This window comes from Megalobrama amblycephala, linkage group LG3 (assembly GCF_018812025.1).
Source record: "Megalobrama amblycephala isolate DHTTF-2021 linkage group LG3, ASM1881202v1, whole genome shotgun sequence".
Taxonomy (NCBI): Eukaryota; Metazoa; Chordata; class Actinopteri; order Cypriniformes; family Xenocyprididae; genus Megalobrama; species Megalobrama amblycephala.
The window spans coordinates 27,093,527-27,109,520 of NC_063046.1; the positions used below are offsets into that span (position 1 = coordinate 27,093,527).

The window sequence follows — 15,994 nt, forward strand, 5'->3', positions numbered from 1 at the left end:
AATATATTTTATAGAAAATATTTATTTTAAATTGTAATAATTTTTCAAATTATTACTGTTTTTACTGTTTTTTGATCAAATCAATGCAGCCTTTAAAAACATTAAAAAAAAAAAAATCTTACCAACCACAAATTTTGAACAGTAGTGTATATTATAATATGTTATATTCACTACATATGATTCTCAAGGTCTCAATGAGCAGTGTTAATATACATATCTGTTACATGCTCAGTTGCTGGGTTTGGTTTAAATACTATAAGCATTTCTCTGCTGCAGAGAGCATGAAAAGCAGGACATGCTCAGAGTTACAGTCAGGCCTGTACACCATTCCTCTCTTAACATCTAATGCAAAGCCAAATGCAGCTAGTGCAGGCCATACAAGGGCTAGTCAGCCCACTTACATATCGAACCTCTCTTCCAAGCATCGCAAAGGAAGATTTGTGGGACTGCTGAGAAATATGGAAATGTCATGACGATGGGCAGAATCGGAGCACATAGGCTATCAACTAGAATACTAACTTAATGAAGACATTAACTAGACCTGTAAAAAGTAGACTTAATAAACTAAACCTGGCAAATCTATACAGCCTTCCCTATGGAAAATTTTTGACAGCCGCATGAAAACAAATGAGAAAAGAAAGGGCTGATGATGAAAAGCCAGTGAAAACTATTTGAGGGACTTACCTGCGAGTTGTGTGGAGAGTAGGCAGCATCTCGGACAGGACTGTCAATCCTGTGAGGCTCAGATGGTGAACCCTGAAATACAAAAAAAGGAACACATCACTAGAACAAGTACAGGAAAGAAATTTCTCATTGTCAGTGAAGTATTTCACAAAGCAAGATGAGGTCTGCCATTTCCAATAAGCAAAATTTGCCAAATTACAAAGTAGTGCATTGAGCATAATCATGTGCAGTTTTATAGAGGCAGTTCATCTTGATTTGAGAGTAACAACAGCAAACCATAAACAGCTGTCTTAATTAGGTTTTAAATTAGGTTTGCACATTGCAGCTGTTGTATTGCTCTTTTGACAAGCTTGATGACAAATGTGTTGTATTACGTGCCTCAGATCATTTGAAATCAAGCAGTGATGCCATAAAAATGCATTTTTACAGTGTCTACAACACAATATCATGCTACAGAAACAAGGTAAATTTGAAACGTTTCTTTAAAAAAAAAAAAACAGTGTTATGTTCCTGTAAATGGCCGGTGACAGGTCTGTATTTAAGATGAGAGGCCTTACCCCTTCACCCCTTTTTTCAGCACCTGTTGATTTCACATTCAAAGCATTCTCATTCTCTCTGGGAATGTTCAAATGCCTCAAGAAGACCATATGTTAATACACAGTACAGAGTCCCATTTTTGTATCTGCTCCATTTTCAGCTTCACCTATTTCTAAATATAGGAAATGTATATATAGACATGTATATTTCTGTGAAAGCATTTTACATCCTAAGGATGTTTTCAAGGACACTGATAAGTCTAAAGCAGATATACAACTCTTCGGATGGTATTTGCGATTAAGGTGGCATGTTAACTCTAAATAGCTACTGATGACACACCATGCTTGACCAGAAACACACTCAGTCACAAAACACACTCCTCAAGGCTGCTTGCCTTGCTGTACAACCAGGGTTGCAGCTGCCCATGCCTGCCGTAACCCACAGGTGGCCCTGATAAAATGCGCTCCTCAGGAGGGCAGCCTTTGCTCTTGCGATTAGCCACAAGGAATGGATTTTCACTAAAGCAGATTGGCTGGGAGTCTACAAGACATTCTTCTTCCGTGCTAGTTTCTTGTGGCACTCCTAGAGCTGGGAGGAGGGGGTCCCATGTGTCGGCTTGGGGCTGTTTTAAAGCCGCTGAACTTGCGGCTGGGCAGACTGGAGACGAAGGGAGGGCAACGGGTTCTACATGGTACATAGAGGCATGGACTTTCTCAAAACCCAGGGGATCTACAGGGCCAGCCGGCATGGCAGCCTCCATTGTGACGAATGCAGCAAAGGAGGGAGAAAACTGAGGAATGAGAGAGAGAATGTGATCGACAGAGACAAAAAGGAGAAATAATGTGAGAAGGAAACAAAGACAAATAAAAGAGCAGAGCAACCAATGATACATAAAGGGGACAGGAAAATGACATGGCGTCACATAAAAATGAGAACAGCGAATGGAAAAGAAAAGAAAAGAAAAGAAAAGAAAAGAAAAGCAGTAAAGAGTGAAGCAGATGGGTTTAGTCTGGCAGAGTTGGGAAGAATCACAGACATGCTAAAGTCACAAACATCTACCGGTCACGCCAATTCATATGAGTGAGGAGCTAAATACAGCTATCCCATCATCCTGAGACATCTCACAGTGAACAGTCACTCAATCCTGAACATTTGCACTACTGTGCTGTGTGTCTGCTTTAATATAGACTTTAGCCTTGATATGCCCTGTGACAGACAGATTATGTTCAGAGTTAATTTTCTGTTTCAGTGCAGTTATTTTAGTATTAATTATATAATATTATAGTTTTTATTAATATTTTGAATTAGCTCTGATTTTTATAAATTCAGCTTTCCTTTTGATTTTAGTTTTAGTATTTTTCATTTTATTAGTTTTTAATACTTGAACTTATCCAAGTTAATTTCCAATGCAACATTTCTTTCTCATTTAAGTTTTATAAATAATTATTTTTTAAATGTTAAAAATAACATTTCAGTGCTGACGTAGTTACTACATTTTGCCTTTGTAGGGAGGTAAACACAATTTAAAATCTTATTCACCATCATGAATGCTGAATGCTTGCTTTAAGAGACGACTCAAGTGTCAAACATACAACCTAATATAAATCATAAGTTGTGCATGTAACTCTACATAGTGAACCTTAACCACAATATACAAACATTTACATAACCGTTATTACAAGTAAGTATGGAACCTTATGAATCGTTATAAATCTGTTCTCTGGATTCTCATCACAGGAAAAAAATGCTTCAAAAGTAGTTTTACAAACAGGTGCTGTAGGTGGCACATTGTGACCATCACATACAGTTAATGGCCTCATACAGATAAAAACTTAATTCAATGGCTCGTGTGCAGATAAAAGACATTGCTCTACAAAACAGTATAAACTATAAATAGCCGTGATTAAATGGTTCTTCATATACCACAAAAAACTGTGCGCTAGTGTTTCCCTATCTAAAAGCAGTCCACCCCCTCTCCATGCCTCACTTGACTTTGCTAACAGCTGCTAGTGCCATGTTGGTTATACATTCCCAGCAAATAGACACAGGCTAAAAATTAAAACAAAGGGGCAAGGAATATATCAAGGAACATCAAAAAACAAAATTACAAAGTTCAAATTACACCAACACATTTTATAATCTTTACTGAACATCACTAAAGGCAATAAATCACTATTAGTGGGATGTCTGTGTGCAATTAGCATAATACAATTTACTGACTTAATGCTAACTCAACGTCCAATGGATACTGTTAATATTTCAGTAATCAAATCCTAAATAAGATAAAACACTCAGAAAAAAGAAAAAGAAGAAAAAGTAATAAAGGAAGTAAGGAAGAAATAACAGAAAAGTTAAGGAGTTGTAGAGTAATAGCAGTGGTACACTCACAGTAAGATGACAGAAGCTGATTCCAAAAGGCTCGACTCAAGATAACTTAACTGTCAAGAGCTTCCAAGAGTCCCTCATTCTCAATGGCCACACCCACCCATTAAACTATTCAGCCAATCAGCTCAGAGCATACATTTTAAAATAACTTTAGCTACTGTCAGCTGTCGGCCAGCACCTCCCCCTCACTCCATCTCAAGCACCAGCAAATACAATCTGTATTTTGTCAGAGGTATGGCTGGAATGACCAGCAGCTAGACTGCTTCACCTTTGGCACTACTAGTAAAAGGAGCACTACTAAGCAAATGTAAAGCTTGACCTCATAATGTTTCAGAAAGACCAATATTTATTCACCAAACCACTAAGCAGTCAAGCATGTGAGGAAATGAGCGGACCCACACAAGTTTTGACCATATTTTTCCATTAAAATCAGAGGAGAAGATAAAAATGTACACATATTCCGTATGGTCATGAGAAATGTATTTGTAATTCCAGCCAGTTCCAGTTACCACAGGTGCATCGAATTGTAAAATCTGTGTCAATACCCAGCCAGGGCTCCAGACAAAAAAATTCATTAAGGAGCCATTGGCTCCTAAAGGGGGGAAAAACAGGCGTTTTGCATCCTGTTGCATTTATATATCTCCCCTTTACAGTTTCAGCTTTTTCATCTTGTGACTTTTCTGGGAAATGAATGTCACTATTTTCACTTAATAATATTATAGTTTTTGTTAATATTTTGAATCCAATTAGATTTTTATATTTTCTGCTTTCATTTTTTGTTATGTTTTAATTTTTTTTTTTTTTTTTTAGTTTTATTTTGTTGTTTTTAAACATGTCTGTTTAGTTTGTATAGATTTTTATTTTAGTATTAACATTTATTTCAAGCAATAAAAAAATGTTTTTAATGGTTTTAGTTAACTATAATAACCCTGATACTAGTAAAATCTTTATATTGAATAATATGTCAAATAATGTTCTTAGTCCTTCCTTCCTGAAGCTACAACAATTTACTATAAATATATGGAAATATATAAATATCTCAAATCTGGTTTGAGTAACCAAATAACAAACAGAGGCAACTGATATACATACTGCTTGACTTTGATTACTTTGAAATACAGCAGGACTCTTATTTTGAAATGCCTGTGCTTTACTTTTGCTGCTCATTCAAGTTCAGATGAAGATTAAAAAATTACGTTGCTATAGCACAATATAATATAAATTAATAAAGTAAACTTTGTGATAATTGATCAGCATTAGTTCACAAGCAATCGGTTGACAAATGTGCGCCAAGTAGTGAATGCGAGCTGCTCTGAAGAACGCACAACAGCGCAATCTTTTGACTTTAAAACATGCAGTGCTCACATTTATTTTCTCACATGAAATTAATAATAATCACATTGGGGAGCATCACGATTTGTTTTTCCATCCACAAAATATAAGACGCCTTAAAATGATCATTAATACTCTTGTTATACCATTTAAGGCACTGAAGACTTTTAATGACCTTAAATTTATCTGATGAGCATGAGCAGAGTGGAATAATGAAAGTGATCAGCATGATTGATATTCAAAACGGAAAACATGCGATGCACTGTGCGTGTATCTGCAGTCTGTAGAGCCGGTTTCCCCTTTTGAATGACGAATATAGACGCAGGAGCAGAACGGTGTGTTCAAACGCAGCTGTTTTGCACTGACGCAGGCGACGCGAGGCAACAACACGGTTGGCTTTCATCAGCACTAGTTATTTGGCGTCTGTTTGGTGTGTGAAATTTTTCCCTACCTGTTCATATTTCGGCACTCAGCAAAACATTCACATGCAGCATCTCATTTTATTACGTCAACACAGCATGATGCGATAGGCTACTGGTCACGGAACATGCAAATAACATGAAAGTTTTACAGTCATAACATGAATTTGTATGGTCGCCAATGGTGACCTCAGCAAAAATATCACTCACAAATTAATATTTTTAGTCGCAAATGCGACCGTTTTAGGCGCAGTCTGGAGCCCTGTCAGCGTTAGTCTACAGTGACAAAGGCTCATTTCACTGACATGTGCAGCAGCCAGTAGGTATGTGCACTTTTGATAAAGGAAGCATTTGTTTGGAAATTCTTCGCTTTTATGTCCAAAAAAGTTTTTCTAAGTCTTTCAAATACTTTGTTTCTAGATGCTTTCTTGCCTATTTACAAAAACATGACATATAGGCACTTACTCTGTTAACTTTCTGTAGACTAGTTGTAGGCAGAGCCGCCAGTGTCTTGTAGTCCAGTTTCAGGGGTCCAGTGCTCAAATTCTGTAGAGAAAGCGTGAGAAAGATTACACTGAAAGATCTTTGTTCACTGAAAGAACATGTTCAACAACCTTCTGAACTTTATTTATACTTTTCATTAAGCTTTGAGTATGAGGACACTGGATCTAAAGAGCTTCTAGTGTTCAGAGGTTCAGACATGACTCATTTGACCATGTTCAAGGTGACTGCTGGTCCTGTTTCTCGCTCCTGGAGCCCTACTGTGGGCCGTAAAGACAGGGAGGGCATAAGGCCTCACCTCAGTTTCCTCCTCCAGCAAGCGAGTTGCCTCCTCGCGCTCCAAGCGCATACGCTCCTTTACCGAAAGAGGGAGGGTAATAAGGAGAGAGTGGGGCGGGGGGTTGGGGGTGAAATTTACCCAATCACACACAGACACACACAGACAGACACAGACAGACACAGACAGACACAGACAGACACAGACAGACACAGACAGACACAGACAGACACAGACAGACACAGACAGACACACACAGACACACACAGACACACACAGACACACACACATTTTACCCACACAAATATGTAGACAGACACACATTCCGATGACATCCATTGCACAGATGGGAATGAGGTTTAGGTGACGCAGAGTCATGGATGAAAAATAAAATCAGGGAACCATGAAGACATGAGAACATATTTAATGAAGGAGATGAATGGAATTGAGAAGAAACGAGATGCAATGTTTGGAATGAGCAGCACCCAAGATCATTCAGAAAGGTTTGGGGGAAAAGAGGGGCATAAAATAAGAGAAAGAGAAGAAAAGGACATAGCCACAAATATTAGTTATAGTTATAGGAGAGATTTGGAAGTGGTCATCATTTTAATAGCAATTCTTATTATGATAATAATCTGATATGACAAAAGGGGAGGAAACCACTCACCACTTTTTCCATCTCCTCCCGTTCCCACTGGGATGTCTCTCTCACCATCTCTACTTCCTGCAGGAAAGGTCAGACAGAAGAATGTTATTTTTCCATCCATGTCACTGATGTTCCTACTCTGTGTGATGCAGAGAGCTCACCTTCTGCATGATGTCAATCTCTTCAGGACTCAGGTCTCTGTCTACTGATGAGATGCTCTCCATACTGTTCTTACGAACAATACCAGCTGCAAACGGGTTTGCAATAACACCAGGGGATGCCTGAAAAATCAAATCAATTACAAATAAATATGCAAAATATGTAGTAGTATATACATAATGTTATATAATGATTTTTGAGCCAGGCCAGAGCAGATCTCTTCTCCTGTTAAAGTGTTTACCTCTATGCCTGTAGCGTTTCTTGGGTCAAAGCCATCACACACAAGCATTACCAAGGAATCACCGGAAGCACGCAAGACCCTCACTGCTTCCGTGTGTGTCATACCCAGCAGACTGTTGTTGCCCACCTCAAGAATACGCATGCCCACCCGCAGTCGGCCGTCTCGTGCAGCAGCACCACTGGAGCTCACCTTTAAGAACAAGTGAGTAACAAATCAAAGACTTACATGACTGTAGTGGAGGAAACCAGACCAGTACTTTTGTTGCTATCAGAATCCTGCAGGGTTTAAGTTTTATGGTTACCTTGGAAATGAAGATGCCCTCATCTGTGGGGTCAAAGGGGTTTCCTGCATGGCCTTTAGCTCCGCCCCTGATGCTGATGCCTAGCTTTTCTCCAGGCTGCTTGTGAATGACAATCTCCTACAATGACACAGGAATGTTTTAAGGCCGGGATACACCAACCAACGGTTGGCCATTGGGCGCTGGTCAGCTTAGTAATATCAGTGTGTTCTGCACTGTTGACTCTAGTCAGACGGTGTCTTTTTTTGGCCGATTCAGCATGTTGAATCGGCGTCAGGCCGTTGGTGAGAGAGAACTCTGATTGGCTGTTCAACTTAGCAAATGAGTCAGTGAGTCAGTGCTCGAGAAAAAAAGCGAAAGCAATGAAAGAGAGCAAAGAAGTCAAGACTGCGCAGATGGAAAGCTGTTATCATTTTACGCCATCTTACCTGAGCATTCGAATACACAAATATTTTTATAATAACATGAGCCGAAGTGATCAGCATGATTGATATTCAAGAAGGTAAGCAAGCACTGCTTTGTTTACGGTTTGTATGCACTATATTGCCAAATATATCGAGACACCCCTCCGTATCATTGAATTCAGGTGTTCCAATCACTTCCATGGCCACAGGTGTATAAAATTGAGCACCTAGGCATGCAGACTTCTTCTACAAACATTTGTGAAAGAATGGGTCACTCTCAGGAGCTCAGTGAACTCAAGCGGGGTACCGTGATAGGTTGCCAACTGTGCAATAAGTCCATTCGTAAAATTTCCTCACTACTATATATTCTACGGTCAACTGTTAGTGGTATCATAAAGTGGAAGCAATTAGGAACAACAGCAACTCAGCCACGAAGTGGTAGGCCACGTAAAATCACAGAGCGGGGTCAGCACATGCTGAGGCGCACAGTGCACAGAAGTCGCCAACTTTCTGGAGTCAATAGCTACAGACTTCCAGACTTCATGTGGCCTTCAGTCTGGGTTTGGCGGTTGCCAGGAGAACGGTACTTGCCTGACCGCATTGTGCCAAGTGTAAAGTTTGGTGGAGGGGGATTATGGTTTGGGGTTGTTTTTCAGGGGTTGGGCTTGGCCTCTAAGTTCCAGTGAAAGGAACTCTTAATGCTTCAGCATACCAAGACATTTTTGACAATTTCATGCTCCCAACTTTGTGGGAACAGTTTGGGGATGGCCCCTTCCTGTTCCAACATGACTGTGCACCAGTGCACAAAGCAAGGTCCATAAAGACATGAATGGTTGAGTTTGATGTGGAGGAATTTGACTGGCCTGCACAAGTCCTGACCTCAACCAATCAGAACACCTTTAGGATGAATTAGAGCGGAGACTGCGAGCCAGGCCTTCTCGCCAACATCAGTGCCTGACCTCACAAATGCACTTCTAGAAGAATTGTCAAAAATTCCCATAAACGCACTCCTAAACCTTGTGGAAAGCCTTCCCAGAAGAGTTGAAGCTGTAATAGCTCCAAAGGGTGCCGACTTGGTGTGTCCCACGCTTTAGAGGGTATTTAAGTTTTTTCTGGTCTCATGAGGAGGCAATATGGTGTATTTTCAAAAAAAGACCAAGTCTGACATTTGTTAGATCTGACTGAGCCAAGAGAACTTCACAGATGTGACTGTAAGAAATCACCTGACGGCAGCTGGCCATAATGTAGTTTTAGCTCACATTCTTCAGCTAATAACAAATGTGGTTATACCTGCATGCCGGGGGGCGAGGGATCTCTGCGCACAAGCATTCGGATCTCCTGTTTGTTGGAGAGCAGGGCTCTAACAGCTTCCTGGTGTGTGGCATGTCGCAGGTCGATGGCGTTCACCTCCAAGATACGATCACCCACACGAAGTCCACTCTGAGAGGCCAAGCCATTGGGGATGACCTACCCAGAAACACAATAAGGTCAGAAATCATTTAATCTGACACAAGCTTCACTGACCAAAATCACGGCATTCATTTTCGACATTAACACTCTCGAGTCAGTGGTCGCGCCGGCGATACCACCTTGCTTTTTTTCATATCAGTGTGAAAGAGACTCAAAATACTCTGTCAATTTCGGACATACAATTAAGAGTTATACACTACACTAATTCTAATCTGTGAAATGTCTTCTTTTATTTGTGTACACTCAGTAAAAACAATACGTTGTGCTTTTTGCAAAATAAAGAAAACTAACATGATTCGCGAGCTGCAGTCTCTCTCTCTGAATGAAGTCTATTCTGATAGTCCTCAGAAAATGAACTGTAACTTAGTGAATACTAATGACACAAAAATGAGACATATGTCTAGAGAAACGTTGAACTGTCAGGTTTATTATGTAATCTGTATGAAAAGAGAGGCATTGACATTGGCGAGTCAGCTCATTATCCACTAATTCAGCCACGCCCACGAAGCATGAGCTCTGTTCACTTTATTTTTAAGTTCTTTATTCTAATCGCGATATAGTGTCTGTGAATATTAAACCGCAAAAAGACTGTTTAAATATGAATCCTGCAAGTTTTGTGCGTCTCAGCGGGAATTAATGGGACAGATCGACGTGCAGTTTCGTTCACTACACATAACTTACATTAGTAAATTGCCATGGCTATTTCCAAACTATACTGCTATACTGAGATGAGAGAAATCGATTGAAATACGTAATATATAATGAAATAAAATGTGTTAGCAATGTATTAAACTGCACATTAACATTTAGGCTCTATATATAATATATAAAATACCATAGAGGTAATATGAACGTTTAGACGCTTTGCATCACAGAAATACATTATATTTTAAAGTATATTAAAATAGAAAAACATTATTTTAAATTGTAATAATATTTCAAAGTATTGCTGTTTTTTTCTGTATTTTTGATCAAATAAATGCAGGCTTGATGAGCATAAGACTTCTTTCAAAAACATTATAACAGTAATGTGTCAAATCTTTTGACTGGTACTGTAATTTAAAGTATAGGCCTATACAAAATTTTCTTCACATGATGTGCAAAAATACATGCATGCATAAGATCACAAAAATCATGTTTTCTGTTAAGAGTGGACATTATATTAACGTTAATACAATAGCTGATATGATCCTGTTATCAGCATGCTCACAGAGGGTTTTTTGAGAATCATAGTGACCAGATACTGGCCCACACTGGACGTTTTGAAAGAATATAATGTTGATATCACTGACTGGAAGCAGGAAAGGTAATTTTTTTTTCTTTTCTCTTTTCTTTTCTAGTTTCCTGTCACATAGCCTACCTGATTGAAAGGGCTCATTATGCGGGTCATTATGTGGGTCTTCTCAGGTGTGAATCACAGCATTATTCATGAAGATTGTCTTTCTTGACAAAAAGTATCTTACAAAATTTAAATCAATATATTGTTTTATTTGAACGAGTAGGCAGGCATTCTAGTCTACAACCTCCAATACCCAGAAGTCTTGTGAAGACATATTTAGTATTTGTTTTGTCGCCGTATTTCAGTGACTTAAGTTTTTTGTTTTTTCAATAACCATGCATAAACGTTATTCTCTCAAAAATACAAACATGTACATACATGTTGCTCACATATTATGGTAGCCTAGTTTGTGCTGAATACAGTGTAATGACACTTTTGCCATTAATATGTTTATAAGCAACTGAAAAAAGCACAAATGTCAGGGCATGTCAAAACTTCTCCAGAAAAAATCCTCAGACCCCAGAGGGTTAACCTGCATTATAATAGATACTTGTTAATAATCATTAAGAAGTTTAATTTACCTTTGAGATGAACACCCCTGGCTCATTAATTCCAAACGGGTGGCTGGCATGGTCGCTACCCCCTACAATGCTCAAACCCAGGGGACCACCTGCTTTGATCAGCGTCACTTCCTGTCCAGAGAGAAAATTCCGATGCATTAAAAAGGAGTCAAGTTTTATGTATCGAGTTTAAAAAGTTAAGCTTACAGTAGGTCTGATGAATGCAGTGATAAGTAATTTTTGAGATTAATCAATAATAAGATACTGTTCGAAAGTTTGGGGTTGGCAAGATTTTTTTTTTTTTTTTAATGAAAGATGTCTCTTATGCTCAACAAGTCTGCATTTATTTGACCAAAATAGAGTAAAACACAACAATATTGTGAAATCTTATTACAATTTAAAATAATTGTTTTGTATTTTAATATATTTTAAAATGTAAATTCATTATACAAAACATTATACAATGTCTTTACTATTACTTTTGATAAAATTTAATGCATACTTGCTGAATAAAAGTATACATTTCTTTCAAAAAGAAAAAAGAGAAAAATATTACTGGCCCCAAACTTTTGAATGGCAGTGTAAATATTTTAGCGTAAATAACTGAATGTTCAGTTATTTGTGATGGAGACGCATCTTCTAGGCAATTCTACACAACTACACAACTTCAAAACATCAAGGGAACATCAATAAAATGCAAAAGCAATAGAGTACATTTCAATAGACCAAATCACAATCCTAACATAATAAATCCAGTATGCAATGTTCATACCGTGCACCATTTTCTCTGTTGAACGAGGCATTAAAACAGCAAAATGAAGCTGTTATGAGATTAAACTACAGCAAGCAGCATTTATCAACACAAACATTCCCTTCAGACTCACTGTCACACTTTTAGTTAGAGTTCGCACCTCAATGGGGTATTCATCTTCCATGGGACAGTTGAGATGGTTTCCAAGGTGCTCGTCTCCTTCCTCTTGCTCAGGTGAGTCAGATGGCTCTGGAGGAGGGGGTGAATGAGGTCGCGTTCGAGGGGAGGCGCCCCCTGCACTGGCCTGGTCCCGATCGACCAGGAGGGTGATGGTGGGGGAGGTGCCAGTAAGCAGCGCTACTGCCTGGTCATGCCTGGCCTCTGTCATGTCTACACCATTGATCTGGAGTGACAGCCAAACACCAGAGGGTCAGAGAGGGCCAATATGCCCAAAATGAGTGGAAGAAAGCCTCTCATGCTGAGCTTGTGATGTCTTACTGGCTCTTTAAGTGCTGTATGTAGGATTTTAGAAGAACGTTAAAGAGTTTCCAGCTGTTAGTTGGGGGAAAAATGTTCCTATACTGGACTGATCTGGATCATGTGAAAGCCCTCTCTCATGCATTCAGAGGCTTAAAGGGAAAGTGATTTCCACTTCACTTACAGAATTGGTTTTAAAAACCTGGGTTCTCAGTGAAAAATCATGCATCAAACCAAACTGAGACACATCTGACGAGGGAAGTGAAAAGAGAAGGGGATGTGCAATGGGAGAAAGAGGAAGTGCTGGAGATGCTTTAGGTAGCAAGATCACGTAGTGTGTTAGAGCACGTGCAAAAAAAGCAGCCTTATGAAAACGGTCTCCAAACGCTACTACAGTTTGTCATATATAAACATATTCCAGATAAATCTCTTATACTTTGATTAGAGGACCTTTCACTCACAAAAAGTGAGTTTAGTCCGAGATGAGTTATAATTACAATTGTGAATAAGTGTGATATCATGCACTTTAAAACGTTGAATACATCTGGACAAAAGCAGTATTTCATCTGTTTAACATGTCATGTAAACACTTTAGTCTGACTGAAATAGTACCAGTCTGGTTTTGGGGAAGCCAGACTAACAGATCTGGATAATGATTGTAGCTTGGCTTCGCCCAGCATCTTAACATGCTTATCAAACTACAACTTGCATTGGGATTGTGCAGTTGCTCCATAAGATAGAGGTGATGCACAACCTGTATTTAATCCTTCAAATATTCGATTATGCATTGTCATCTATACATGGACAGATAGAGAATGTAGCCTGACTACATAAAAACCTGCTCTTAACTCGATTATAACTACGCATGTACAAGTACTTACTCATTCATCATATTAGAGAATTACTTATTTTTATTCAAGTCTTTAAATCCTGCCCTATAATCACGATCTGGGTCATATCTTGACGCATGGTATGTTGTGTTGGAACTGCGGTTTAAAGCCGCTTTGTTCACCATTTTCACATAAACTACATAACATTATAGATTCTCTCGACAAAAAAAAAAAAAAAAAAAAAAGAGAGATTCTCTTGGCAAAGCCAAGGCATGTGGCCTAATCTGTCATGCTTCATGTGAGGAAAGGCTATTTTTGATTTCTGGTTACATTGTTTATAAGTAAGATGTTCCACCATGGTGACATACAGAGGTCAGCACTGACCATTCAGTACCGGCGCTTACCACAGGGTGACAGAACGGCAGCTGCTATGGTAACGCATGCAGTTACCATGACAGCAGGCCCACAGAACAAGTCAAAAACCTCCCATCACCACACCCGACACCAAGCAGGCAAGAAGTGTGTTAGTGAAAACCCATGCAAGGACAGAGGGTGAAGCAGCAAAATCTCGAAATAAAGAGAGGGCTCAAGTGAGACAAAACAGTTGGGATTATAATTGTCATAATGCTGAGTAGTAATACAAGCAAGGTTACTAAAATTACACAGTGACAATTTCATGTTGTGAAGCAGAAAAGTTATGGCGTACAGCACAGTAAAACACCAGAAGACCACTCAGTTCCACTCTGCTGCAACTAACTCTGACTAACTGACCCATGCAGTGAGCTGAACTTTATTCATGATACCCAGGACCAAAAAAAATCTATTATTAAAAGGTATAGTAAAACACACAAAAAAGGAACTTTGTAAGTGTTCACACTATAATTTTCCATACAGTGAAAGAGAATGGTGACTCATAAGCTCAGAAAAATAAGCATAAAAGTACCATCAAATATAGTCCATATAATTTGTTTGCTTTATTCCAAAACCATACAATAGCTTTGTGTGAACAACAGATCCAAATTAAGTCATATTCTTGCTCATATTCAGATCTGGTGCATCACAAGATCCAACACCCCATAATTTTTGAGGTGACATGTCTTCTTGTGCCACGTTTTAATATACACGAACATGAATGAGATTTGAGGGCTGCGTAAATTAGTCTTTTTCTCACACAAAGCTATCACATGGCTTCAGAGGACTTAAAATACAGCATGACTTGTATAGATCACTTTCACGGTGCTTGTTTGTCATTTTTGGAGCTTGACAGACAATGGTAACCATTCACTTTTTGTATGGAAAACAACAGCCTCAAAAATGTGCTAAACGTCTCCTTTTGTTTTCTAAGGAACAAATTCAGACAAATGTAAGTTTTTAAATTACATGAAGGTGAGTAAATTGTGACATTTATTTTGAGTGAACTACTCTTTTAACTGTAAAATAAAATAAGTCGATAAACTACACTAACTAGAGAGAGAGAGAGAGGGATGGATGGACTCACTGATATGACCCTGTCTCCCACGTGCAGGACGTTGTCTCTATGAGCAGCTCCTCCTTCAGCAATACGAGAGATGAAGATTCCCTGAGGAAAAAAGCAGGAGAACAGTCAAGTCAACAGTAATATCAACTTTTCAATGTTTTTGAAAGAAGTCTCTTGTGCTCACTGAAGCTGCATTTATTTGATCAAAAATACAGTAAAAACATTACCATTTAAATGAACTTTTCTATTTTACTACATTTTAAAATGTAATTTAGTCCTGTGATAAAGCTGAATTTTCAGCATTCATTACTCGTCTTCAGTCATATGATCCTTCAGAAATCATTCTGATTTGCTGCTCAAAAACCAGTTCTTATTATTATCAATGTTGAAAACAGTTGTGCTGCTTAATATTTTTGTGAAAAAAGATGATATTTCTAGATTCTTTGATGAATAGAAAGTTCAAAAGAACAGCATTTATTTAATATAGAAATATTTTGCAACATTAGAAATGTCTTTACTGTTACTTTTGATCAATATAATGCATCCATGCTAAATAATATTCATTTCTTGAACGGTAGTGTATGGAAACATCCAAATTCTCACAAAGTAATGAAAATGAGCTATAAATGAACCTATTTATTGAGGCAGAGCAGCGAATTTACTGTTTGTACATTCACAAAAAATTCAAACAGATCATAGTCTAGAAGTAACAGTGCTAACATCACTTGCAGGGCTATACTGCAGCTAGTGACTTATAATTCAGCTCTCCAGTACAGCTGTTAAGAGCTAGTCAGTGTGCTGCAATGCCACATGCCTCTAAAGCAGAAAATATCCTGCTGACCTTAGCTTAAAATTACCTGCCTTGTTTTTAACAGCCGATTATATAGTCAAGGAAAGTGTTATTTAAAACTCCAAAAATGTAATTTAGACTATGCGGTATCAAAATAACTATTTACGACCTTCAAGGCCACTTGATTCTTCAAAGACAACTAATAAGTAAACTGATACACCGCCTTTGTCAGCACTTTCACAGTATGTTCTCTAGAAGTGTGATCAGAACACTGCATGCCGAAAACTCAATGTAGCAAACAGACAAGTTGGTGACATATACTTGTTAGTAAAAGAGAGCACAAATGTCAAGCAGAAGGACAAAAACAGGACTTACAATTACTCAGCCTAGAGTGTGTGCATGTGCTAATGTGTGACTGTCTCCTTCGTGAAAGTGGTGCAAAAATGAGGCCGTGTGTCAGAAAGATCGAGGGTGGTA

General features: G+C 38.5%; 1 protein-coding gene across 22 annotated transcripts in view; it reads right to left on the bottom strand.

Annotated features, from left to right (window-relative positions):
- The window catches only part of scrib (scribble planar cell polarity protein), a 107,578-nt gene that overhangs the window by 19,119 nt on the left and 72,465 nt on the right, over positions 1–15,994 (bottom strand). For 11 of the 22 annotated variants that reach the window (XM_048184759.1, XM_048184760.1, XM_048184756.1 and 8 more), the window contains 13 exons: positions 14,749–14,829; positions 12,104–12,346; positions 11,214–11,324; positions 9,174–9,350; positions 7,483–7,599; positions 7,182–7,370; positions 6,943–7,062; positions 6,803–6,859; positions 6,157–6,213; positions 5,823–5,903; positions 1,616–2,011; positions 685–756; positions 402–449 (listed from right to left, as the gene is read on the bottom strand). In XM_048184759.1, coding sequence (XP_048040716.1) covers positions 402–449; positions 685–756; positions 1,616–2,011; positions 5,823–5,903; positions 6,157–6,213; positions 6,803–6,859; positions 6,943–7,062; positions 7,182–7,370; positions 7,483–7,599; positions 9,174–9,350; positions 11,214–11,324; positions 12,104–12,346; positions 14,749–14,829 — 1,749 coding nt within the window. The remainder of the gene's footprint in view (positions 1–401; positions 450–684; positions 757–1,615; positions 2,012–5,822; positions 5,904–6,156; positions 6,214–6,802; positions 6,860–6,942; positions 7,063–7,181; positions 7,371–7,482; positions 7,600–9,173; positions 9,351–11,213; positions 11,325–12,103; positions 12,347–14,748; positions 14,830–15,994) is intronic. The other 11 variants (XM_048184769.1, XM_048184767.1, XM_048184770.1 and 8 more) reach the window with 8 other exon arrangements.